The sequence below is a fragment of the Mustela nivalis genome (assembly GCF_964662115.1).
Source record: "Mustela nivalis genome assembly, chromosome: 5".
Lineage (NCBI taxonomy): Eukaryota > Metazoa > Chordata > Mammalia > Carnivora > Mustelidae > Mustela > Mustela nivalis.
This window is the reverse complement of record NC_139024.1, coordinates 115,666,424-115,694,103: the sequence shown is the minus strand read 5'-3', so window position 1 is coordinate 115,694,103 and position 27,680 is coordinate 115,666,424. Positions and strand designations below refer to the sequence as shown.

The window sequence follows — 27,680 nt, the reverse complement described above, 5'->3', positions numbered from 1 at the left end:
GTACGGAAGAGACCAACAGTCCACGAACTGATACTGATCAACCAGCTCCGCCGGGAGGCCCAAACTCGGGGAGCCGTGCCTCCTCTCCGGAGTTGGTGAGCTAAGGTACCGGGCGGGCTCTGGTCCTCCTCCAACGGCCCTTTCCAGCAGGTCCGGGGCTGCTAAGACCCAGGCCTGGCCCTCAGCAACATCGGCTCGGTTCCACAGGGTTCATTGAGTGCGACCCTCCAAGGCCACTCCGAGGCCATGTGGCCGGGGCCGCGCGGTGCCCAAACGCGGCGCACGTTCAAGAGGTGAAACCAGAGGAAAGGAGGTGCGGGAGGAAATCCAAAGAATGGGATGTTGGGGTACAAGACTCACTTCCTTTGGGCTTTGTCCTTCTTGGCCTTGGTCCTTTTCTTTCGGGCCTGGAGCGCAAGCACTGCAGGAGAGAGGGATGGATGAAGGGCGAACGTGGAGGAAAGGAGGCAACCAAGGTGAGGGTGGAGACCCAGCAGGGGCGCGAGGCCCGGGTGCGGGGCCCGCCTGAGGGGCGGCTCTGGGGCGAGCGCCGCGGCTTGGGCGAGGCGGCCGGCCGGGCGGCGGGCGGCCCACGGGGCGCAGAGGAGCGCCCAGGCGGGGTGCGCCGGCGGGGGCTCGGGCCGGGTCAGGGGGCCGGCGGGCGGGGGTCTGTCTGGTTCGCCGAGAGCCCGGCCCTGCAGCTGCCCCAAGGCGCGGGTCGGCCTGGCGGGGAACAAGGGGCGATGACTGCCGGCGCGGAAGGACGCCCGGGCTGAGGGGCGCGGACCGGCAGCCCAGAGGCGGGGGGTGAGGGGCGGCGCCACCTCAGAGGGGGGGCGCCGCACGCCCGGGGACCGGACTGCGGCGGTTAGGCGAAGCTCCAGTGCTGACTCGGGCCTCGCCCCGCCGGCCGTTGCCCCTCGTGGCGGAGGCCGCTCCACCGCTCACCTTTCCGCTCCATGGCGAGACCGGTAACCGCCAGGCGCCTGCGCACTCGAGTGGCGGTGACTCCCGCTCCCGCCGCGGCCCAAAACCAAGCCCGCGCACACCCCGCCCCCCAGGTCCCGCCCCCGCCCCCGCCCCACGACGGCGCGCGCCTGCGCGTTGAGCGCGGAGCCTACCACCTGCTTGCCAGGAGAGGGGGGGGGCTGTATAGAATCGGGGGCTGGAAGGAGGAAAGAACGCCGAGTGTGAATGCTAAAGAGGTGCTGAGAACCAGCTTGGAAGCCTGGCGGGGTCAGGTTCGTTCTCTCTGCTGGGCGGTTGCCCCTGAGGAAAGGAGAAGAGCGTGGCTTTGAGGGTTCCCTGGGTGGTGAGTCGGTGCTCTGCAGCCCACTGGAGTCCGCCTCAGTTTCCTGGTCTGTAGAATGGACTTAATCAGGCGTGTCCCAGTTTCTTTGCTGAACTCTTGTGAGGTTCAGTTCAGATACTATAGAAAGAAAATGAGGGCGGGCGAAATTACAAGTGAGAAAGAAAAGAAAGTTGGAGCAGCACCAAAAAGTGCCTGGAAAGAAGGAGCCTGTGAACTTACCTTCATTCTAAAAGTGAAGACCTTAAATAAATAAATTTTTAAAACGTGAAACCTTAAAACTGAATTTTCTCTTAAAGTTTCACGTTTATATGAAGGCTCTAAAGGAAGGAAGGGGAAGAATAAAAACAATGTTTTCTCATTTTACCACTTTATCATCTTTTTAGTACATGATAAATATAGTTGTAGCATGTGTTTATACTTTTCTAAGTGCATTATTTCATTTGATATTTATGACAGCTTAAAAGCAAAATATTACCTCCACTAAGAAACTGAAAGTTGGAGGGATGTGCCCCCAATTTTGGGTGTCCTGATCCAGTGATTCCATCAGCAAACCCATATTGTAAGGCAAGGTTAGCAAAGATTTTCTGTAAAGGGCCATATAGTAAACATTAAGGCTTGTGGGCCACTAAGATCTCTCTCAGCTCTTCAAATCTGCCCCTGGAGTTCAAATGGAAAATAGAAAACAGGGGCTGTGTTCCAATAAACTTTGTTTATGGTCCCTGAAATTTGCATTTCATGTAATTTTCACATGTCATAAAATACTATTCTTCTGTTAATCTTTTTCAACTATTTCAATCATTCTTGGCTCAGGTCTTAGTTTGCCAACCTTTGTTGTAAAGTACTAAAGCTGGACAGCGGGTAAGCTTTGAAGACCCTTGCCCTAGAAGAAGTTAGTCTATGGGGGAAGACAGACAAGTAATTAACTGACTGAGAAAGGAAGATGAAAGTGTAATAGTACTACACAAGTGAAGCATGGGGGCTTGGGCGGGATTTTATTGAGCAAAATAAGTAATCAAATTCAGCCAGGGGAGGAGGCAGCTTTTGAACTGGATCTTGGGAAATGTGTAGGGTTTTCGTAGGTGGTGAAAGACATTAGGCATTCCTGCATGAGAAAATCAGTTGAGCAAAAAGGCACAGATTTGGAAACTTAAGGGTGGGGGCGGGGCTGGTAATGACTGAAGTGGATCCAGTGGAACGTGATGCCAGAAATGCAGGTTGGCTGAATTTGAAATTTAGGTAATTAATATCTATTGCATGGAACCTGAATGATAGCATTTCTGGACATATTGCAAAAGAGGATAGCACCTTGTTGGCCAAGGAAAACTGCATCCCAGTTTCCTCTCCACTCTACTTAAGAACAAAGGGAGAGTTGGGGCAGACAGTGAGGGTTCTGCTAGCTCAGGAAAACCTCCAGTGATTTAGAAAAGACAGGAGAGCTGTGGTGGCTGATAAGAAATCCCAGAATTGGCAAAGTACTCTCCACAAGAAGGTAAACTCTATGAAGGTAGGAATCCTGTTTGGATTTTTCTTGAGGTATCCTCAGTGCCTAGCATAGTATCCAGCACCTAGGAGGTGCTTAAATATTTGTCTGATCAAAGAATAAATGATGTGCAGTTTATGAGAAAGTTCTGGACGAGAGGGAGAAAACACTGAGCCGGACAATGTGAAACTGTGCTAATAACCCAAATGCGATACTGCAGATTCATTAAGAAGGAAATAAGTTTGGGGCGCCTGGGTGGCTCAGTGGGTTAAAGCCTCTGCCTTCGGCTCAGGTCATGGTCTCAGGGTCCTGGGATCGAGCCCCACATCTGGCTCTCTGCTCAGCAGGGAGCCTGCTTCCTCCTCTCTCCCTGCCTGCCTCTCTGCCTACATGTAATCTCTATCAAATAAATAAAATCTTTAAAAAAAAAAAAGAAGGAAATAAGTTTAAATTGGCATGAATTCTTCATACCTATTCTGGCTTTGAGTGATCACTGCTTCTTTCCCTAAGAGCTTATTGTTTAATAACTCATTCGAGAATTTTTCCAGAGTCATTATCAAGTTCACTGGATTGAGTTCCCTCAATTGACCATTTCTCAGACCTTTTTTGTTTTTTTCCCCTTTCTCTCAGCATGTTCAGTTCTCCACACTTTTTCTAAAATCTGTATAGTTGTTCATCTGAGCTAGTCCCCCCCTCCCATTCTAAAGTCCATGCCTTTTTAAGTAAGAAACTGCTCAGTCAGTTAGGCATCTGCCTTGGGCTCAGGTCACGATCCCCAGGTCCTGGAATGGAGTCCTGCATCAGGTTCCTTGCTCAGCTGCGAGCCTGCTTCTCCCTCGGCCTGTTGCTCCCCTTGCTTGTGCTGTCTCTGACAAATAAAATTTAAAAAAAAAAGAAAGAAAGAAAACCCCAGATGAACATAGGAGAAAAAAAAAAAAAAAAAGAAAGGCAAACCAGGAAACAGACTCTTAATTATAGAGAACAAACAAAGTTACTGAAGAGGAGGTGGGCAGGGGGTTTGGTTAGGTGGGTAATGGGTGATAAGAAGTATACTTGTGATGAGCCCTGGGTATCGTATGTAAGTGATGAACTACTGAAATCTACATCTGGAACTGATATTACACTGTATTTTAACTAACTGGGATTTAAATAAAAACTTGAAGAAATAAAAAAATAAATAAAGCCTCTGCCTTTTTTGTGCTTCTTACTTTAAACATAACTTTAAAAATCACTCCCCACCCTCTCATCCCCAATTTTACAGGGCTTGTCCCATTCTGGATTTCATCGTTCCTCTTCAAGTGATGAAGCATGCATATCTCTCTTGCACAACTGTTTTTCTCAAGTTCTTTTAAAAGTAGAATTATTTGGAAAACTGTTCAGGAGCAGTGTCAGAATATAATTTCTGAAAAGATCCCATTCCCTGTGAGCTAATTTATTTATTTATTTTTATAATTAAAAAAAAAGATTTTATTTATTTATTTGACAGACAGAGATCACAAGTAGGCAGAGAGGGAGGCAGAGAGAGGAGGAAGCAGGCTCCCCGCTGAGCAGAGAGTCTGATGCGGGGCTCCATCCCAGGATCCGGGATCATGACCTGAGCAGAAGGCAGAGGTTTTAACCCACTGAGCCCCCCCCAGGTGCCCCATGTGAGCTAATTTATTAAGACTTCCCTGGGACAGTCCCCTAATGCTTCTTGGAAGTTTCTGAAATTTGATCACCTAAAGTTTAGGACACATGTTTCATCAAACCCAACATTCTCTGCTTTGGTTACCACAAACTCTTAACACTTTGTCCTAAGTTTTGATCTGAATTAAATAAAAAAATATCATTTACCTTTTATGGCTTCCCTTTTGTCTTGTGAGGTGAAATGGACAGCAGAACAAAATGAATATATATCGGATGCTTTACTTTTCAGATTCCCAGTAGATGTCTGCACAATTGAATAACCCCAAAAGAATTTTTTGTGAAGTTATATTGAGAAAACAATTATATCCTAGGTTGGAGTTTCAAGAAACACATGGCACATTCAACAGAAAAATTGAAAATAACTGAATGAAGGGATTGAGGTGTGGGTAGGGTTAAGGGAAACCAAGAAGGAATGGTGAGGCGTCCAAGGACTATCAATGTGGGAGTCCTTACTACCCCTAGGCCTGAAAGGACAAGGGGTGGAGATGTTAACCAAACCCTGTAATACCTTGTATTAGTCTGCTTAGGGTTACCATAACAAAGTATCACAAATTGTGTGGTTTAAACAAAAGCAATTTATTGTCTCGTGGTTCTGAAGGCTAGAAATCCAGGTGTCAGCAGGGGTGGTTCCTTCTGGGGCCCGTGAGGGAAGGATCTGTCCTCTTTCCTTGGCTTGTAGAGGATTCTGTGCCTCTTTATATTTTCTTCCTTCTATGTGTGTCTCAGTCTGTGTCCAAATTTCCCCTTTTCATAAGGACATCTGTCATAATGGATTACGACGCATTCTAATGATCTCTTTTAACTTCTAATTCTTCTAACTTCTCTTTATTTTTTTAAAAAAATTATTTATTTGTCAGAGAGAGAACAAGAGCACAAGCAGAGGGAGCAACAAACTGAGGGAGAAGCAGGATCCCTGCTGAGCAAGGAGCCTGATGTAGGACTTGATCCTAGGACCCCAAGATCATGACCTGAGCTCAAGGTGGCCACCCCCGGTGTCCCTCTCTTTAACTTTAACCTTTGTAAAGATCCTATGTCCAAATAAGGTCACTTTCTGAAGTACTGGGGGTTAACACTCCAATATATCTTATATTGGTGGGAGGGGGTGGAAGGGACACAATCCAACCCCTATCAGAATTGTAGTGATAAGAAAGATCTGCTGGATGGCAGCTGTGCCCTTTGATAAAAGGACACAACCACTGTCCGGCAGGGAATTAAATGCCCAATTTCTTACTCCTCTCATCCTCTCAGGCCATCTAGTGCCCCTCACTGAGTGAACCAACTGGAAGTAAGAAGGCAAGGGTGCATGGGTGATGCGGTCCGAGCAACCCAACCTCCCAGGGCACAAAGAGGGTGGAGAAGGGTGGAGGGTTCATCTGGAGGGGCAAACAGAGACTATCCAGCACAGCCTGTCTGGGAAGTCTACAGGATACACCCAAAGTGGCTAGCACTTTTCAAGCAAATAAGCCAGCCTTTTGGACTCCCTGGAAAGGCTTGAGAACAGAAGCTGCTTGGAGATAACCCCCTTTTTGGCTCCCCCCCCCTTCTTCCTCCTTTATAAAGCTTAAGCTTCAAAAAGAAATAGTGCTGGAGTGAAGGGTTGGGGAGAGTAGGGAGAAGAGATAAAAGAATAAAAACCTTGGCTTGGTGGAATGGGAAACTAAGTAAGTTCTTTGAGGTCTCAGCTCTCTGTCCTTTTGGATGCTCTGCCAACAGCAGGAAAGTTGAGAGAGAAAGGAGATTCTCTAGCAATGGGCAGGTCCCAGACACTGGGGGTTCTAGAGGTAGGGAGAGCCCTTGCTCTGCTCCCTGCGTGCTCAGGGAGACACCAGGTGTTGTAAACTGAAATGAGCTGATCACGTCCAACTCTGCATTCTTTTTTGTCGGTAACCATACCTGCCAGAGAAGTCGAAAGCAATGAGGAGTTGCCAGCTTCTCATCTTCACTCCCAAAATATAAAGAAAAATGTTGCACACTAAAACCGGCCACACACATGCAACCTTTGTTAAACATTGATTAGCAGGCGGGCACAAAATAGCTCCTATGACTATGTAAGCTCTTTGACGTCTCTCTGGCCTTTTGGATGCTCTGGCCACTGCAAGAATGTTTTACTGTTTTACTCAAGGTGGAATAACAGTATCACCGAGGCAGGACTCTGTCACCCGCAGAGCTGGCAGCAGGGAACCAGAGATGGAGTCTCCTTTATAATTTGTTATGCTGTTCCAATCCTGATCAACACCAGAGGCATCATCGGAAGCAGGTTTCCACTCGTGAAATGCGTTGCCTATTAATTTGTGTAATGGATGTTATTAAAAAAAAAAAAAAAGCTGCCGTTGGCGGAATTTGCATTAATCAATGACCCTGAACTCCTTTGTCGAAGCTGCCTTGTGATCAGAATGTTTACAAACCACTCCTGGCATGGGAATCACAGATTAGAATGTAAGCCGCACCTGGATGTTAACTATAAGTAACTAGCACCTACAAGTGTTATCCGGTCTTTGTCAGAAGTTTTCATATGCCCAATTATTTTATTTTGAAAAAATGGATTTGTTTCTTGAAAAATGCCAATTAAAGAAAAAAAATGTGGAAGTCCAACACTAGAGGAATGGTTACCAAAGTTTTATAGCACATCCCCTCTAGGTGAGTTGACGAAACAGGGACCTAGGGACTCCTTTTTAAGGTTCTGTTAAGTACCAGAAGAACCACCTAGAAGGTCTATCTAGAGATGGATCTAGAGGATCGATCTTTCCTTGATAACCTGGGGGAATCCTGATTTTTTTTTTAAAGATTTTATTTATTTATTTCAGAGAGAGAAAGGGAGAGCATGAGAGGGAAGAAGGTCAGAGGGAGAAGCAGACTCTCCGTGGAGCTGGGAGCCCGATGTGGGACTCCATCCTGGAACTCCAGGATCATGAGCTGAGCCAAAGGCTGTTGCTTGACCAACTGAGCCACCCAGGTGCCCCCAAAATATTTTAAGGCAAATTATAAACATCATGAGGTGGAAGCCAGGACAAGGTGCTCTGTTATACTAAATATGTTCAAGGGGTGATGAAGACTTGGACCAGAAAAACAATGGACTGGAGCTCAAAGTATTTTCCCTATTTTCTGAGCAGTTCATAAACCTCCCAGGCTCTTATGGGACCCCAGGGAGAGGGAGTACATAATGACAGGTATTTAATTTCTCCAGCTTGGTCCCAGGTTGAGACCGAAGGCAGGTAGGAAATACATAGAAATGGCTTACACAGTTGAATTCTGATTTCTACCTGCTGTGCAATGTTGAATCTGTTTCGCTTTTCCTTCTTTCAGATACTGTCTACCATGCTCACCCTCGTGATGAACATTTATTGAGGACTCACTCACCTTTAGACCAGGGCTATGAGAAGGAGAGAAGGAAAAAACCAACACCTTGCCCTATGGGACTTAATAGCTAACTCATGGAATAATTACTGTTTACTAGACACTATTGTCCCTCAGCTGTCACACACTACCAAATAGGCGTTATTATCATCATCCGTGGCAGATAAGGAAACTGAGGCAGAGCCAAGGTCATCCAAGCTAGTCAGAGGAGGGGTTTTTAATCTGGGCAGTAGGGCTCTTGAATCCACACTCTTGGCCACACACCCGTGTGTGTATATCACCTGTCTCATTTAGTGGGGGATGGGCATATAGATAAATAATTCACACAGTGTATAATGGTAGAAGCACAGGGTACCATGGGAACACACACAACAAGCCCCACTTAGCTCAGGGTCTGAAGAACGGTGTCTTTCCTGAATGAGATGACACCTGGACAGTGTTGGGGATCATGAATATGTGTCAGCTGGGAATAGAAGAGAGTGGAAAGGAAACTCCAGATAAGACAGCACGGTGTTGGGGAGTGGAGCAGGGGAGGCATAGACACCATAGAATCACTGGGGAGAATGAAATGCAAGGGGGGAGATGGGAGAGAGTTCGTTCCTCAGATACTTGTTGGGCCTCTTCTATGGGTAGGACTACAGCAAGGATAGAGCCTCTGAGGAGCTTGAACTTGAACTTTCAAACATTTTGCTCCCTTACCCACTGAAATAACTTTTAAACTACCACCATGCAGAACATTTAACGAACTAGAAACAGAAGGGTACTTTCTCAATCTGATAAAAATCATCTATGAAAACCCCACAGCTAACATCATATTTAATAGTAAGAGATTGAATGTCTTACTATTAGGGGACAAGACTGTCCCCTAGGATCAGGGATAAGACAAGGATGTCCATTCTCACTCCTTCTATTCCGTAGTATACTAGAAGTATCAGCCAGGGTCACTAGGCAAGAAAATGAAGTAAGAGCATACAAATTGCAAAGGAAATTGATACTTTGAAATAAAAGTGTTACATCAGCTTTGAATGTCAATCTGATACCCACCAACACTCATTAATATATGTGTGGGAGGCTGCAATAAGGCTTGAGAGAAGGACCAAGCCAGGCCCTGACTTTGCCTCATTTAAAGTCCGAATAACCTAACAAAAGGTTTAAGACAGGAAAAGTTGAGTAGCACTGAGAAAGGGTCTGTGCTATGTGTTGTGTGCTCGCCTACGTGACTTCCCACATGCTTGCTAAACAGATGAGAACAATTTGGTTGGGGTCATAAGTTCGTTGCTGGTCCTTGCTGCCCTAGTACAGCCCATAAATTACTTTCAGGTTTGCTGTATCAATACAGAACAATCATACTGGCATCAGCCATTTGGCATCACGAGGTCTGCTTATAGTTAAATGTGAAACTTATTATGGGAACGTGTGGTTGTTTAACTAGACACAGATGTATTACTTCTCCTATTATCACTATTTATATGGCCTTAATGCTTTGAATAAACTTAGCACTGTTGGACATCCTCCTCAGTGCTCCTCCTGCTTCCATCTCTCTGCTTCTCGAGTTCTTTTCTTCATCCTCTTACCCTCACGTTCCTGGTTGATTTGTCGCGCCAGCCGCGACATATATGTAAAAAAAAAAGGAAAATCACTTTGTTAACTACAAGAAAGTTTACATTGTTCCTTTGTCTCCTTGAAGTTATGTTTCTAGTCCATTTTACTGTCACAGAAATTTATTCTCAAGTGATGTCATTTTATGCTTTCAAGTATTTATTGAAAGATGAAAATAAGGGTGCCTGGGTGGCTCAGTGGATTAAAACCTCTGACTTCAGCTGGGTCATGATCTCAGGGTCCTGGGATAGAGCCCAGCATCGGGCTCTCTGCTCAGCAGGGAGCCTGCTTCCTCCTCTCTCTGTGCCTGCCTTTCTGCCTACTTGTGATCTCTGTCTGTCAAATAAATAAATAAATAAATAAATAAATAAAATAAAATAAATAAATAAATAAAATAAATAAAATAAATAAAATCTTAAAAAAAAAAGAAAGTTGAAAATAGAGCTACCCTATGACCCAGCAATTGCATTACTGGGTATTTACCCCAAAGATACAAATGTAATAATCTGAAGGGGCACCTGCACTCCAATGTTCATAGCAGCAGTGTCCACAATAGCAAAACTATGGAAAGAGCCCAGATGTCCATTGACAGATGAATGGATAAAGAAGACGTGGTGTATATATACAATGGAATATTTCTTGGCCATCGAAAAGAATGAAATCTTGCCATTGACAATGACGTGACTGGAACTAGAGGGAATTATGCTAAGTGAAATAAGTCAATCAGAGAAACAATTATCATATGATCTCACTCATAGGCAGAATTTAAGAAACAAGGCAGAGGAGCATAGGGGAAGGGAGGGAAAAATAAAACAGATGAAATCAGAGAGGGAGATAAACCATAAGAGACTCTTAGCTATGGAGAACAAACTGAAGGTTGCTGGAGGGGAAGTAGGTGGGGGGGGTTGGGTAACTGAGTGATGGACATTAAGGAGGGCACATGATGTAATGAGCACTGGGTGTTACATGCAACTGATGAGTCACTGACCTCTACCACTGAAACAATAAACTATATAATAAACTATATGTTAATTAATTGAATTTAAATGAAAGAAAAGGGAGGTATGAGTCAGGAATAAAATCTCACCTGTGGGGTGCCTGGGTGGCTCAATGGGTTAAAGCCTCTGACTTCAGCTCAGGTCATGATCCCAGCGTCCTGGGATCGAGCCTCGCATCGGGCTCTCTGCTTGCCAGGGAGCCTACTTCCACATCTCTCTGCCTGCCTCTCTGCCTACTTGTGATCTCTGTCTGTCAAATAAACAAATAAATAAATATCTTAAAAAAAGAATCTCACCTGGACAAGAAAAGAACTATAAAATATTGGAGTTGGAAATAAATTCCAAATGATTTACAATGAGAAAAAAAAGGTCTTTATTGATCATCCCATCATACTTCTCTACCACATAAATGTGCATTTACATTGAAATTTAATTTAAAAAATTTTTTAAAAAGATTTTACTTATTTTAGAGAGAGAGAGAGAGAACATGAGTGAGAGAGAGCGGAAGAGAAAATCTGAAGCAGACTGAACTGAGTGCAGAGCCTGATGCAGGACTTGATCCCACAATCTCGTGACCTGAGCCTAAACCAAGAGTCAGACACTTAACCAACTGAGCCACCCAGGTATTCCTGAAATTTAATTTCTAAAAACATTTCCTGAGATCACAATCTTCTAAAAACTTTCTTACTTGTTGTTACAAGTATTCTTATTGCAGGATTAATCAAAAAACATATGATATAATTTCCTGATAAATAAAATGTTGTTGCAAATGCATCTCAGTAGAACAGTAGGTGATTTTTCTCGACAAGTCCTGCATCATTCCATTTGTACTTCTTTTAGTAGTGGTCAAGAAAACTGGCCCATATGAAACCAGTAGATGGGAATAGAAAGAGTTCTGCTATAGTAATAGAATGCTCAGAGTTCTTTTGGAACTCTTTTCAAATAATTTGCCAAAGATCATGCAGTAATCGCCACCAAAGCTTATTTTAATCCCTCATCAGCTGACAATTTCAGGAGGTCCTTATTCAATTTTGTCAAAATCAAATAATGGGAAACCATCTGACTTGCAGAAAGATGTGTTACCCAGTCATTCAAGTATTTACTTTCTCAATCCAGACACCAACATTTCAATATGACCCTTTGTTTGGACCCCTGAAAGGAAGTCAGTGTCTGGGACAAAGGTTGCCAGGTACTAGGGGGCTTGTGTTTTTCCATGAGAATTTACAACACGTAAAGTCCTTCTTTTCTAATAAAAGAAAAATACACCTGTCTGAATTAATCCTTGCAAAATGCCCTTTTCCTCCTGGCTCAGATTTAGCTCCAAAATGGCATTTGATTACATAGCATGCACGCCCTGTGAAACCACACTCAACATTTTTTGATACATTTGATCTGTACTTGGCTTCTACAGAGGATAAAGTAGATAAAGGTAGAGGGAGAAGGTGGCCTAGTATTGGGGAAGGGGTTGACACTCCTCCCAATGCACATATACATACACTGAAGCCGCTGCACAGGGTAATTCTTTATATTAACTGGGAACAAAGTTATTACCTCATGGAACACCTGAAACAAGTGGGAACCATTTTGCCATTTCACAAGCTAGTTGTGACTCAGAAGAGGACACAACCAACCTGTCTTGCGGTCACGTAGGCAGAAAGGACGTCAGGTATCTGGAGGCACCTGTGCCCATGTTAACCGACTGGGAGCTTGGGAAGTCTATCCACCCACTGATTACATACACTGCCTCAAGTCTGATTTGCTTCCGACTACAGGAAATCCCCGTTGCTGGGGAGCGATGGGCCACTACAAAGTGAAAGCCCTTCTTGAAGGGAAGGTTGCCGGAACATTTTTGTTCAGGGACTCTGCACAAGAGGACTACCTCTTCTCTGTAGCTTCTGCCCCTATGGCAGATCCCTTCGTGCCCAGATTGAGCAGCGGAAACACAGCCTTAGTTTTGATGCTAATGACCTGTGTATGTTTCGCGCCCCTGCTGTAACAGGACGCTTGGAACATTTAAAAGATCCAAGTTCTTGCATGTATTTTGAACCACTGTTTCCTGTATCACCAGACAGGACTTTCCCTTTCAGCCTGCCATTATCTGCCATGCAGTAATCCGCAGACGAACTACATGTAATGGAATTGATGGGCTTCCTTTATCAGAATTTTAAAAAGAGTATCCTTATAGGAGCGCCTGGGGAACCCCGTGGGTTGAGTGTCAGACTCTTGGTTTTGGCTCAGGTCCTGATCTCAGTGTCCTGAGATTGAGCCCTCGGCAGGCTCTGGCTCTGTGCCCAGCGGTGTCTGCTACAAATTCTCTCTTCTACTCCCTGTATCACTCCCCTGCTTGCACTCGCTCTTAAATACATCTTAAAAAAAAAAAAAGGAGGGGGCACCTAGGTGGCTGAGTGGGTTAAAGCCTCTGCCTTTGGCTCAGCTCATGATCCCAGGGTCATAGGATCGAGCCCCACATCGGGCTCTCTGCTCAGCGGGGAGCCTGCTTCCTCCTCTCTCTCTGCCTGTCTCTCTGCCTGCTTGTGATCTCTGTCAAATAAGTAAAAAAAATCTTAAAAAAAAAAAAAACCAACCCAATTCTTAAAAAAAAAAGTATCATTATAAACAAAAAGTTAAGAGAGAACTCTGCTGTTCTCAAAGGGCATTAACTAGATCCACTTTTCTGTGCCCCAGAGTGTCTACTGACAATAAGCACACATATCACCTTTAGGCTTTTTCAGCACAATATATAAGCATAGTGTGAGTATCTGCCAGATGTGACCTGCTGTTACTTAGATAACTCTGGTGCCTATTGAGACAACAGAGGAGCTACAGGTACAGGCATTCAGTAGGGCTACAAAAATATTTTGCCGATTTAACTAACAGTTTGGTTTTTAATGTCTGTGGTAATTGAGTGAGGTAATTCCGGGACATTTGCAAAGAAGAATTCTATTTCTTACCGAAGAGTGAATTATTAATATTGGAGGAGTGTTTCAACGGAATGACTCATTTTAAAGTTTGTTTTATTAAGAATTTTTCTATAAACTTTTGAAAGCAGCGCTGCTTGGAGTTCTGTAAATTAAGCACTGGAAGTCTAAAAAATAATAAACCATCTTCCTTTTAGAAAAAGTGCAGTTTTCTGGCCACAAGGGCATAGTAGAGTTCATTTACATGTTGGTATAGTTTATGTTTGGTCTCCCTGCCTGTTCTGCAAAAGGTACTGTTTATAAACCAGGTTTTATAAATAATAGTTCTAAAATTTCAGATTTATCAAGTTGGTAGTAAAATTGTATTGATAGGTTAGGTATGAATAGTTGAGTGAGTGCTTTAACTCAAAACAGACATTTGAGACCCCATTGCTGCTCCGAGCCACTTACGCCAGCCAGCCTCGGCCAACCCCACCATGGTGTTCTTTGACATCACTGGTTAGGGTGAGCCTTTGGGCCCTGTCTCCTTTGAGCTGTTGGCAGACAACTTTTGGGCTCTGAGCACTGGGGAGAAAGGATGTGGTTATAAAGTTTCCTGCTTTCACAGGACAGTTCAGGGATTGGTGGGCCGGGGTGGTGACTTCATGGCCATAATGGCACTGGCAGCGAGTACATCTATGGGGAGAAATTTGTTGATGAGAATTTCTTCATAAGCTCGTGGGTCCTGGCATCTTGTCCAGGGCGAATGCTGGACCCCAACACAAACACTTTCCAGTTTTTCTTCTGCACTGCCTACACTGAGTGGCTGGAAGGCAAGTCGTAATCTTTGGCAAGGTGGAAGAGGGCAGGAACATCATCATGGAAGCCACGGTGAGCTTTGTTTGGGTCCAGGATGGCAAGACCAGCAAGAAGATCACCTTTGCAGACTGCGGACAAATCTATACATTTGACTTGTGTTTTCTCTTAAATACCAGACCATTCCTTCTATAGCTCAGGAGTGCACCCTTCACCCCCATCTGCTCGAAATATCCAATAATCTTTGTGCTCTCACTGCAGTTCTATGGGTTTCATGTTTTCCTTGCTCCCCTCCAATTCCTTGCTGAATTAAGTTTATGATTATGAAATAAAAACTAAACAACAACAACAAGACACACAAAAAACCCAGACATTTGGAATAGCTGCTGCAATGTAATCCTGTGTGTGATTTTTTTTTTTTTTTTAAGATTTATTTACGAGAGAGAGAGAAAGAGAAGGAGTGGGGAGTAGGAACAGAAGCAGAGGGACAAGCAGACTCTGCAGTTGAGCATGAATCCAACTAAGGGTTGGATATCGATCTCAGGACCTTGAGATCATGACCTGAGTCAAATTAAGAGTCAGACGATCATCTGCACCACCCAGGCACCCCCCCCCCGCCCCCAGTGTGTGACTTTTAAGTTGACATGTGCAGTCTAATCATTGATTCCCATCCTGAGCTCCTATTCCCACGATGATTTTATGAATCAAGACAAAAGTGAGACTAGAAGATGGCCAAACAAGTCAGATAATAGTAATGACAGTGGCCACTGATGTTGAGATTATTGTTAAACTGTAATTAATAATTTGGATGGCAATATTTCTCTTTGCTGTAAACTCTCATAGCCAAGTTGCTTAAGTACAATCTATAGAACTTCAGTACAGTTAATTTTTCAGAGAAAATCTGAAATCTAAATTGCAGATTTAAAGGCACTCTATGCCCTATGACCCAGCAATTGCACTACTGGGTATTTACCCTAAAGATACAAACGTAGTGATCCAAAGGGGCACGTGCACCCAAATGTTTATAGCAGCAATGTCTAGAATAGTCAAACTATGGAAAGAACCTAGATGTCTATCAACAGATGAATGGATAAAGAAGATGTGGTATATATACACAATGGAATACTATGCAGCCATTAAAAGAAATGAAATCTTGCCATTTGCGACAACGTGGTTGGAACTAGAGGGTATCATGCTTAGCGAAATAAGTCAATCGGAGAAAGACAACTATCATATGATCTCCCTGATATGAGGAAGTGGAGATGCAACATGGGGAGTTAAGGAGGTAGGAGAAGAATAAATGAAATAAGATGGGATTGGGAGGGAGACAAACCATAAGTGACTCGTAATCTCACAAAACAAACTGAGGGTTGCTGGGGGGAGGGGGGGTTTGGAGAGGGGGTGGGGTTATGGACATTGGGGAGGGTATGTGCTGGGGTGAGTGCTGTGAAGTGTGTAAACCTGGCGATTCACAGACTTGTACCCCTGGGATAAAAATATATTATATGTTTATAAAAAATTAAAATAAATAAATAATTTTAAAAGGCACTCTATATTCATTGTATCTGTAAATAAGTTTACTTAGCCCCTTTCTGTCACTTAGAATAGTATGCAATACTACCTGAGCGAGTTAATTTGGAAGTAATATCAAGCTCTAATGTTTGCTTAGTATTGAACTGAATTTACAGTTCTGTCCTAGATATTTTTCACTAAAGTGGTTGGATCCATTCTTGTGTGTTTTTGTTAATGTGCTCAAAACTACTGGTGGGTGCTTCTTGGTTTCCTAACTTGCTGCTGCAAAATGCTATTTTTTACATCCCTAAGGCTATAGCCAAGGCTACAAAAAAGAAAAGCTATATTTGTATATAACACTAACCCTTTGAATGCTAATGTATATTCCTACTTAATTGACCATGTAATGGCTGTTCTTCTGTACCAAGAAAGTATGTTTAGTATTTTTGTAAAAAAACAGAAACCAACCAACGGACCAAAACTAAAATTCTTTCCCGATGTCCCAGCAGAGGGCGATGTAGAGTCCTGCCTCACGCTTTGCCCTGCAGCAACTTCGAACAGGGGAAACAGTGTATTTAGCATTATTGTCATTGGGTTGTATGCTGTCTCCTCCTCTTGCCTAAGATTTCCTTCATCGGAGAGAGTCATTCTATTAAAAGCCGGACAAGCACAAGACTCAGCGATTGGCAAGCCCTCAAATGTTCCCTAAGTGAAAAAAAAATCTGGAGATAAACAGGGACACCACAGATTGGCCCAGGACAACTTGCCCTGAGACTGGAGGTGCAGCCATGACCCAATGCTTCCTAAGAAAAGAAGGTCAGAGAATGGTCATGGTCATAGAGTCTGTCTCCTGGCTGGTAGTTCCTTGGCTTATTTATTCTGAAGAAAGAGTTCTAGAAAACTTGCTGGCCCTGGGAGCTGCCTAGAGGGCTGGGGCCAGATGTGGGCTGCTGGCAGCACTTCCCAGGTTATCAATGAACCTGAGAACAGGAAAAGCATGTTAGCATGGGTTATTATCTTTTAGATTTAATCAAAGTACTCCCTAATCTGTTGAAGTTTTAGAAAGTTCTATAATGTTGGGAGGGGAGAATCCTTCCATTACCACGAGAAAGCTCATGCTCCCTAGTAAAACAAACGAAGCACCCCAGAATGCAACAGAATTTATCTCTGGGGAATATAAGTCTAAGGGACTGTTTTCCCCCTGCTTTTCTATATTTTGTAGATTTTTGTTTAAAAGCTAGTATTATTCTTATAATGAAAAACCTTAGCAAACTTCTATCATGAGCTCAAAAAAGTCTCCACCTGCAGATTTATAAAATAACCCAAATTCTTTAAACCATGAGGCTCCTTTGACTATGTTTTCTTTTTTTAAATAGAGAGTTATTTTTTTATTTATTTGACAGATGGAGATCACAAGTAGGCAGAGAAGCAGGCAGAAAGAGAGGAGGAAGCAAGCTCCCCACCGGAGCAGAGAGCCCGATGTGGGGCTCCTGTGGGGCTTGATGTGGGGCTTGATGTGGGGCTTGATCCCAGGACCCTGGGATCATGACCTGAGCCGAAGGCAAAGGCTTTAACCCACCGAGCCACCCAGGCGCCCCATCCTTTGACTATGTTAAATCCAGTATTCAGAGCATTGGGTATATTTAGAAAGATTTTGTCTAAGTTTAGGGGAAAAGTTAGCCCTAGACTAAATGCTACTCTGGTCTCACCTAACAAAGCATAATTGATGCTTAAAGTGATCAAAATGTTTTTGAGTCACTTAACCACATCCCAGAACAAAGGTCAAGAATGTTTAGAGGAATACAATCACATCTCGTGCTCCAAAAGGTAAAATTTACAGTATCTAACACGATCGGTCCACTATCTAATAAAAGTTAATTCATATGCAAAGAGGCAAAAAATATGACCCTTAAAGAGAAGAAAAAATCAACCAACTGAAACAACCCAGAAAGTATCTTGTAGGATTAGTAGAAAAGAACATAAAAACAACTATAACTATATTCAGTATGCTTAAGACACTAGAGGAAAGGTTAAATATGTTAAGTAGAGATATGAAGACATAAAAGGAGAACAACATTGAACTTCTAGAAAAGAAAAACAACGTCTGAGATGAAAAAATTTACTGTATGGGAGTAACAGTTGAGTAGACATTGTAGAAGGCAAAAAACAAACAAACAACCTGTGAACCCAAAGATATAACTACAGAAGCTATCCAAAATGAAATACAGAAAGAAAGAATAAAGAAAATAAATAGAAAAGGGGAAAACCAAAACCCCAAATCCAGAGTATCAGTTTGCTATAGGATGATTTCAAGTGGACTAATAACACATGTTAGTGGAGTTCCTGGAGAAGAAGGGAGAGGGACAGTAAATATTTCAAGAAAAATGAACAAGTTTTATAAATTTGATGAAAAGTATAAACCAAAAGATCCCTGAAGCTCAATGAACCACAAGCAGGAAAAAAAAAAAAAAAAAAAGAAGAAAACTACACCAGGGCTGCCTGGCTGGCTCAGTAGGTAGAGCATGTGACTTGTGGGGTTGTGAGTTCAAGCCCCACAATGTGTGTAGAGATTACGTAAAAATAATATCTTAAACAAACAACTCCCAACTATTCCAAATAACATTTTAATCAAATTGCTTAAAAGCAGCAATAAAGAACAAATTCTTTTTTTTTAAAGATTTTATTTATTTATTTGACAGAGAGAGATCAAAACTAGGCAGAGAGGCAGGCAGAGAGAGAGGGGAAGCAGGCTTCCTGCTGAGCAGAGAGCCTGATGCGTGGCTCAATCCCAGGACCCTGGAATTATGACCTGAGTTCAAGGTAGTCGCTTAACCAACTGAGCCACCCAGGCATCCCACATTTGTAAGGTTCTTAAAGATGAAGTCAGACTATTACTTGAAGGTAGACTGTGATAAGTTAAATATGCATACTATAAACCCTATAGCAACCTCTACTATAACCCAACAAAGAGTTGTAGCTAACAACCCAACAAAAAGGATAAAACTGAATCACTGAAAATATTCACTTAATCCAGAAGGAGGCAGAAAAAGGAAAAATAGAACAAAGAACAAATGATACAAATAAAGAACAAATAACAAGATGATAGATTCAAACTTAATCATACCATTAATCACATTACATGTAAATAGTCTAAATACCCCAAATAAAGATGTGAGATTTTTCAGACAGAGAAAAGAACAAGACTAAATTATATGCTGCCAACAAGAAACCCGCTTTAAATGAAAAGGTACAAATATGTTAAAAATAAAAGGATAGAGAGAAGATTTACCATGGTAGCACTATTCTAAAGAAAGCTGTAACAGCAATAATAATATTAAACAAAGTAAATTTCTGAGCAAAAATATCACCAGGCACAAAGAGTGCCATTTCATAAGGAATGAATGTGTCCCTTCATCAAGAAGACATAACAAAGCTAAATATTAAGCACTTAAGAACAGAGTGTCAAAATGCATGTTAAACAAAATTAGCAGAATGTGAAGAAAAATAGACCAACCTATAATTAGAGTTGGAGGTTTTTTCTTTTTCTTTTTTTTAAATATTATTTTAAGTAATCTCTACACCCACCGTGGGGCTTGAACTTACAACTCTGAGATCAAGAGTCAAATGCCTTTCCAATTGAGAAAGCCAGGTGCCCCAGTAGCTGGAGTTTTCAATACCCCTCTCTTGGTATTGATAGAACAAATGGACAGGAAATCAGTAATGCTTTAGAAGATTTGAATAACACTATCAACCAACTTGACCTTATGGACATTCATGAAATAGTCTTCTCAGCAACAGCAGAATACACATTCTTTTTAAGTGCATGTGGACCATTTGCCAAGATGGACCTTTTTTGTATCATTGAATAAGTCTCAAAAAATTTTAAAGGCATCAAATCATGAAAAGTATGCTCTCTTACCACAAAGGAATTAAGTTAGAAATAAATAAAAGGTATCTAGAAAATCCTCCAAATATCTGAAAACTAAATAACACACTTCTAGATAATCCAGGGGTCAAAGAAGAAATCAAGAGTGAAATCATAAAGTATTTTGAACTGAATAAAACCATAACATATTAAAATTTGTGGAATGTTGTTAAAGCAGTATGTGGATGGAAATTTACAGCATTCTTTTTTTTTTTTTTGAGATTTTATTTATTTATTTGACATAGAAAGCGAGAGAGCACAAGCAGGCAGAGCAGCAGAGAGAGAGGGAGAAGTAGGTTCTCCTGAGCAGGGAGCCTGATGCAGAGCTCAATCCCAGGACCCTGGGATTGTGACCCAAGCTGAGGGCAGTAGCTTAACCAACTGAGCTACCCAGGTGCCCTGATTTATAGCATTCTAACAACAGTATTAAAAAGAAGAAAGGTCTCAAGTCAATGACCTCAACTTCCACATTAAGAATCTAATAAAGGGGGCGCCTGGGTGGCTCAGTGGGTTAAGCCGCTGCCTTCGGCTCAGGTCATGATCTCAGGGTCCTGGGATCGAGTCCCACATCGGGCTCTCTGCTCGGCAGGGAGCCTGCTTCCTCCTCTCTCTGCCTGCTTCTCTGCCTACTTCTCTACCTATGTGTAATCTCTGTCTGTCAAATAAATAAATAAAATCTTAAAAAAAATCTAATAAAAGAAGGGCAAATGAAATCCCAAATAAGCAAAGAAAAGAAATAAAGATCAGAGTAGAAATCAATGAAATAAAAAATAGAAAAACCATAGAGCAAATCAATAAAACTAAAAGATGCATGAATACAAAATAAGCACATGAAAGAATTTTCAACATTATTGGTAATTAGAGAAAAGCAAATAAAAAGCACAGTGAGATATAACTAGATAGCTTTTAGAAAATCTTAAATTAAAAAGAATGAACATAACTAGTGTTGATGAGGATAGGGAGCTACTGAATTCTTATACAGTGCTGGTGGAAATATAAAATAGTACAAACATTTTGGAAAATTCTTAAAATGTTAATCACAAACTTAACATATGACTCAGCCATTCTATTCCTAAGGGAAGTGAAACTATATGTTCATGCAAAGACTTCTGCATTACTGTTCATAGCACGCTTATTTGTAATAGTCCCTAATTGGAAATAACTCACATCCATAAGCAGGTGAATGGATAAACAGATCGTGAGTTATCTGTACAATGGAAAACTAACAAGAAAAAGAGATGAATCCTTGGTAAATGCGGCAATATGCTTAAGTCTTAAAGTGCTAAACGAAGGAAGCCAGTTCCCCCACCTTGCCAGAAAAAGCACATACCATATAATTCCATTTATGCAAAAGTCCAGAAAATGAGAACCAACGCATGGCGACAATAGGTCAGTGGTTGTCGTTGTCTGGGAGTGGAGACTTGGCTGGGCAGGGCCCAGAGCATGGGTTTACAAATGGGCACAAGGAATTTTTGGGGGGTGACCAACATGCTTATTTTGATCGTGGTGATGGTTTTGTGGGTGGGTACATAGGTCAAAACATCAAACTGGGCACTTAAAAATGTATCATTTATTGTACATCAGTTGGCTCAATAAAGCTGTTTGAAGTGAAAACTGACCTGAAGTCCAGCACACACACAGAAACACACAAATTAATAAAACAAAAATCCCTCCTTCGGGTCAGTATTAATATTAGAAATCTCCAAGATAGTTTTTAAAAAAGAAAGTTGTCAAACATATTTAATTATCATTTGGGCAAGAAAAGGGGAACCTGGTGGCCTGGGTGGCTCAGTTGGTTAAGCAACTGCCTTCGGCTCAGGTCATGATCCTGGAGTCCCGGAATCGAGTACCACCTTGGGAGCCCTGATTGGCAGGGAGTCTGTTTCTCCCTCTGGCCTGTCCCCTCTCATGCTCTCTCTCTGTCTCAAATAAATAAATAAAAAATCTTAAAAAAAAGAAAGAAAAGGGGAGCCTAAGACTATATGTGCACATATTCATACTTACGCCTAGTTGCATAAAAAATAGCCATATTTGCTGTATTTGCATAGAGGGTATTAGAAGGATCTAGATTCACAAAAGGAAGTAGTAATAGTGGTTATCTGGGTGGGCTAAGGAAAAAGGAATTTGGGAATGGGAGTATGGAACAGGGCTAGGAGCAAGATTTTTCACTGACAACTTTTTGAGTAGTTCTTATTTTTTGAGCTATGTAACTATTTTTACTACTTAATTTTTTTTAAACAATAACCTTAGGTTGTAGTTTTATATTTTTTTTTTCATTTTTAAAAAGATTTTATTAGAGAGAGAGTGAGACAGAGAGTGAGCACGAGCACGAGGGAGAAGAAGAGGGAGAGGCAGACGCCCCCTTGAGTAGGGAGCACAAGGTTGGGCTTTATCCCAGGACCCTGCGATCATGACCCGAGCTGAAGACAGACACCTAACTGACTGAGCCACCCAGGTGCCCCTATTTTTACTATCTTAAAATTAAACAATAAAGTAGAATTCAGTTCAGGCTTAGCTACCATGAGGACAGTTTTTCTAACCAAGGATCTTTATCAAGTTAGTAATTCATGAAATAAATGTGATGGGTCATGACCGTTAAAACATACATACACTCAGAGAAATAGAAAAGAACAGAAAATATTGACGAATACAAGGTAACAAGAAGGAAAGTATCATTTCTTGGAATTTTTTTCTCTGTTATATGTGTGTATATATACTGTGTTGTGATACAAAATATGGGCTGCAGCCAAAAGAATAGGAGTCTGGAAAACCTGGTCTCTCTCCTCCTTCCTTCCTCTGTTTTTCTTTTCTTTTCTTTTCTTTCTTTCTTTCTTTCTTTCTTTCTTTCTTTCTTTCTTTCTTTCTTTAAGTTTTGGTTTATACATATCACATTGTAATGTTGTAATTTATCATTCTATTCATTCTCTCTCAGATTAGAAATTCTTTGAGAGCAAGGACTATCTTGAATGTTTGATCCATGCATGCATGGATGAAGAAGAGAATAAAAAATTGGGTATATATGGGGTGCCTGGGTGGCTCAGTGGGTTAAAGCCTCTGCCTTCTGCTCAGGTCATGATCCCAGGGTCCTGGGATCGAGCCCCACATCCGTCTCTCTGCTCCATGGGGAGCCTGCTTCCTCCTCTATCTTCGCCTGCCTCTCTGCCTACTTGTGATCTGTCTGTCAAATAAATAAATAAAATAAAGAAATTTTAAAAATTGGGTATATGAATGAATAAATAAGCTTAATATCCTGAGTAAACATATTCTGAGCACTTACTGTATGCTGGGAACTTGAGATTTACTCAAAAATAGAATAGCAAAACTCAAGATTTTTCTTGGTGTCCCACTCACATATTGGTAGTTTAAAAATATTTTTCTCCTTTCTTGTTCCCCTCCTTTTTGATCGAGTTCCTCCTCCCCCGTTTTTCTCTTTACTGGTTTGAAAATTACACACTTTAGTTTAGTGATTACCCTTAAAATATTGCTATACATATTTAATCTGAAATATGGCATTTCTCACCATCACTATCCTCTTCCTGAAAAATACAAGGACTTCAGAATCCTTTCTGTACTGAGAGAATTGGTTAAAAATCTCCACGTTGAGATTTCTATCCCCTTTTGTTTTTGTCATTTTGCTTTATATCTTTGGTTTATTTATCTTAGGATTTTATCTATTTATTTGTCAGAGAGAGAGTGAGTGCACAAGCAGGGGGAGTGTCAGGCAGAGAGAGAAGCAGGCTCCCCACTGAGCAAGGATCCTATTGTGGGACTCATCCCAGGACCCTGAGATCATGACCTGAGCTGAAGGCAGACACTTAGGCAACTGAGCCACCCAGTTGGTTTATTTTTAATTTTATTTTTATGTATCCAGAGTGGGGCTTGAACTCACAATCTGGAGATCAAGAGTTGCATGCTCTACCAACAAAGCCAGCTTTATATATTTTGAAACTGTTATTAAGTGCATACAAAGTTAGGATTTTTATGTTGTCCTGTTTCATTGACCCTTTCATCTTTCATCACGGTATAATGGCCCCCTTAAACCTTTAGAAATACTTTCAGTTTTATACTCTACTTTGTCTGATATTAACATTGTCACCCCAGCTTTGTTTTGGTTACTATTTGCTTGTTATGTTGTTCCATTCTTCTACTGTGTATATATTTGCATATTAAGATTTACAGTGTCTCTCATAGAGAGAGATATATATATATGTATGTGTGTATGTGTGTGTGTATTTATATATATATATATATATATATGTTTCTTTTTTTAAAGTATCCATTCAAAAAGTCTGTATCTTTATTAGAATACTTAGTTTATTTAGTTTATGGATATAGTGGAATTTGACTGCCATCTTGGTATTTCTTTTCTACTTGTCCCGTATACTTTTTGTTTTCTTATTCCAGTGATTCTTTAGATTAATCAAGTATTTTTATTATCCAATTTATTTTCTCTATTAATTTTTTTAAAACATTATTATTTTTTTTAGCGAGAGAGAGAATGTGTGTGAGAGAGTGTAAGAGTGGGGAGGCCTGGAGGGAGAGGGAAAGAGAGAATCCTCAAGTAGACTCCTGGAGGATTATAGAGCCTGATGTGAGGCTTAATTCCAGGACCCTGATATAAATCAAGAATTGAGTAAAAATCAAGAATTGGATGCCCAAATCACTGATCCACGCAGGTGCACCTCTTCTCTATTATTTTTTAATTATATATTTTTTGCTTTATTATTTTAATAGTTTCCCTTGATATAATAATATGCGCTTTTAACTTATGATATACCCTAAATTAGTTCTTTACCACTTTGTGAACAGCTTATCTCCATTTACCATCTTGTTTTTGTATTTTTTTGTAGTTACGTAGCATACTTTTACATTTGATAAACTATACATGATATAGTTATTGCTTTAAACAATCACAAGCAAGATTCTTTAATATGTATCCACATATTTAGCCCTTCCAATGTTCTTTAGTCCTTTTTATAGTTCAGAGCTTTCCTGTGCGCTCCTCAAGATTTTATTTTTAACTAAACTTGACACCCAACATAGGGTTTGGAACTCACAGCTCTGAGACCAAGGGTTGCATACTCTACCAACTGAGCTAGCAAGTTGTTCCAGCTTCAACAAGTTTAATATTTCTTGGGGTGCCTGGGGGACTCAGTCTTTAAATGTCTGCTTTCAGCTCAGGTTATGATCCCAGGGTCCTGGGATTGAGCCCCACATCGGGCTCTGTGCCCTGAGGGAAGCCTGCTTCTCCCTCTCCCACTCCCCCTGCTTGTGTTCCCTCTCTCACTGTGTGTCTGTCAAATAAATAAATAAATAAATAAAATCTTTTTTTTTTAAAAAAAGAAGTTTAATATTTCTTGTAGAGTGAATCTGAAGGTAATGAATTCTCTCAACTTATTTGTCTGATTAAATCTTTACTTCATCTTTATTTTTAGAGGATATTTTCACTGGGTACAGAATTTTAGGTCTGCACATTTTTTGTTTCTTTCAGAATTTGAAAGATGTCACCCTTTGGTCTTCTGTGTTTCCATAGGTTCTGTTAAAGTGTTATTGTTGTACTTCTGCAAGCATGTGTCTTTTTTCTCTGACTGCTTTTAAGATTTTATGTTCATCTTTGGTTTTCAGCAATTTGACTATGACATGCCTGTGCTTGATTTTCTTCCTACTTTGCTTAGGGTTATCTGGTCTTCTTGAATCTTTGAGTTGCTATCTTTCATGTTTGGGCAAATTCTCAGTCACTACATCTTCAGATATTACTTCCCCCATATTCTCTTCTTTTTTGGACTACTATAACACATATATTAGGTCATTAGACTATGTGTTACATGTCTTCTTCAATGCTCTTTTCTGTTTTTTCCATGTTTTTCTCTATGTACTTCATCTTGAATATATTGTGTTTATTGTCTTTTGAGTGATATAGTTCATCTTTTGCTGTGTCCAGTTTGTTGCTAAACATGTCCAATGAGGATTCATTTTCCAGTCCTAGAATGTCCATTTAATTCTTTTTCTATCAATTATAATTCTCTTTCAAAATTACTCATTTTTCTTTCATTCATTTTGTCCATCTTTTACTCTGCTTCTTATATATGTTTTTACAATAGTTATTTTGAAGTTCTTCATCACTAACTATGACATCTGGATCATCTGTGGGACTGCTTCTATTGTATACTTTCTTTTCCTTCTTTCCTTTTTTTTTTTTTTTTTTTTAGGTATGCTCCATGCCCAGCATGGAACCGAATGTGGGACTTGAACTCACAACCCTAAGATTAAGACCTGAGCTGAGATCAAGAGTCAGATGCTTGACTGACTGAGCTACCTAGGCAACACTATGTTTTTTTCCCTCCTTTCTTTTTCTTTATTTTTTTTTCTTTTAAAGATTTTATTTATTTATTTGACAGACAGACATCACAAGTAGGAAGAGAGGAAGGCAAAGAGAGAGAGGTGAAGAAGCAGGCTCCCTGCTGAGCAGAGAGCCCAATGCGGGGCCTGATCCCAGGACCCTGGGATCATGACCCGAGCCAAAAGCAGAGGCTTAACCCACTGAGCCACCCAGGTGCCCCTATTTTTTTTCCTTTTAGATTTTTATTTATTTATTTGACAGAGAGAGTCACAGAGAGAGAAGGAACACAAGCAGGGGAAATAGGAGAAGCAGGCTTCCTGCTGAACAGGGAGTCCAACATGGGGCTCGATCCCAGGACCCTGGGGTCATGACGTGAGTTGAAGGCCTACAGTTAATGACTGAGCCACCCAGGTGCCCCCCACCCATTTTTTTTTCCCTTAATTGTCAGACACATTTCCTACCTCTTCAAATGCCTTGTGGTTTTTAAAAATTGTATGCTCGAGGGGCGCCTGGGTGGCTCAGTGTGTTAAAGCCTCTGCCTTCGGCTCGGGTCATGGTCCCAGGGCCCTGGGATCAAGCCCCACATCGGGCTTTCTGCTCCGCAGGGAGCCTGCTTCCTCCTCTCTCTGCCTGCCTCTCTGCCTACTTGTGATCTCTCTGTCAAATAAATGGATGAAATCTTTAAAAAAAAAATTGTATGCTCGAGGCCGTGCAAAAAAGAGACTGAAGTCAATGTTCTTCCTTCCCACATAGGATACACACTTATTAGGCAAAAAAATGAGGGACTGATCATCCTAATTATATTGGAAATTGTGCTGTGTTATGGCTTTAGTTAGACTCAGTGCACCTCTGGCTTCAAATATCTTGAGGGCAAGATTTTTTGTATGCTTATTGAAGGCCCCTTCCTCTACTGACTGTTTTGTAGACAAAGGTACTTTGAGACTTGGTAGATTTCTTTTGCCTTTGCCGGCCAATCCCTAGCCTCCTGAGTGGCCCTGGCACTCAGCCAATGCCTCAAAGAGGAAATCAGTCAGCTTGACAAAACCACTTAAGTGGCCATCAAAAGCTTCATTAGTTTTGTTTTTTCCTGGCAGAGCCCTCTACCTAAGGAAAGCTTGATTCCAGATTCTGCAAATAACCCTTAAGAAAAAAAATCTCAACTTACCTAAGAAGGAGTTTTTTCTCTCTTAACTTTGAGTTCTTTTACTCTTCCTGGCTTCTACAGTTTTCCAATATCTTTTGAAATATTCCATAATTTGTTCATTTTTTTCTTGATAGGAAGGGATGCCGTCACTTCCCCCTACATTTTACTCTGAAGCAGAAGTTTTCTCATGTTCTTTTCCAATTAGTTCTAGTCAAGATTCGAACAAAGTCCACACATTCCATCCTCAAGAACCTGAATTTATAGATTTTCCCATCCTTCTTTGTTTTTTTCAATTTATTTGTTGAAGAAAGTGGCTTATTTGTCCTGCTGAGCTTTTGGATCCCACTAATTGACTCTGCTTAATATCATTTAACATGTTGTCTGCCCCCTGTATTTCCTAAAATCTGGCAATTAGATCTGCAGTATTAATATTCAGGCTTAATTTTTTTTGGCAAGATCATTTCGTAGGTTGTACTGTGTACTTCCTCTTTTATCACATAATTCCCATGCATTCATTTTTCTTATTTATTTATTTATTTATTTATTTGACACAGCGAGAGAGATCACAGGCAGGCAGAGAGAGAAGGGGAAGCAGGTTCCCTGCTGAGCAGAGAGAC

The 27,680-nt window shown here is 41.3% G+C and overlaps 2 protein-coding genes across 11 annotated transcripts in view; one reads left to right on the top strand and one right to left on the bottom strand.

Annotated features, from left to right (window-relative positions):
- SRPK1 (SRSF protein kinase 1) overlaps positions 1 to 1,324 on the bottom strand; it is a 78,898-nt gene extending 77,574 nt beyond the window's left edge. For 3 of the 9 annotated variants that reach the window (XM_082732363.1, XM_082732362.1, XM_082732357.1), the window contains exons 1-2: positions 949 to 1,082; positions 361 to 421 (exon numbers count right to left, since the gene is read on the bottom strand). Coding sequence is in view for 3 of the 9 variants with exons in the window: in XM_082732357.1 (XP_082588483.1) it covers positions 361 to 421; positions 949 to 961 (74 nt within the window). In the remaining 6 variants the exon portion in view is untranslated. Of the gene's footprint in view, positions 1 to 360; positions 422 to 824 lie in introns of all 9 variants that reach the window. The other 6 variants (XM_082732359.1, XM_082732355.1, XM_082732356.1 and 3 more) reach the window with 5 other exon arrangements.
- Positions 1,325 to 6,071: 4,747 nt separating this feature from the next.
- The window catches only part of MAPK14 (mitogen-activated protein kinase 14), a 182,775-nt gene continuing 161,166 nt past the window's right edge, over positions 6,072 to 27,680 (top strand). For both annotated transcript variants that reach the window (XM_082732415.1, XM_082732408.1), the window contains exon 1: positions 6,072 to 6,084. The gene's annotated coding sequence lies outside the window, so the exon portion shown is untranslated. The remainder of the gene's footprint in view (positions 6,085 to 27,680) is intronic.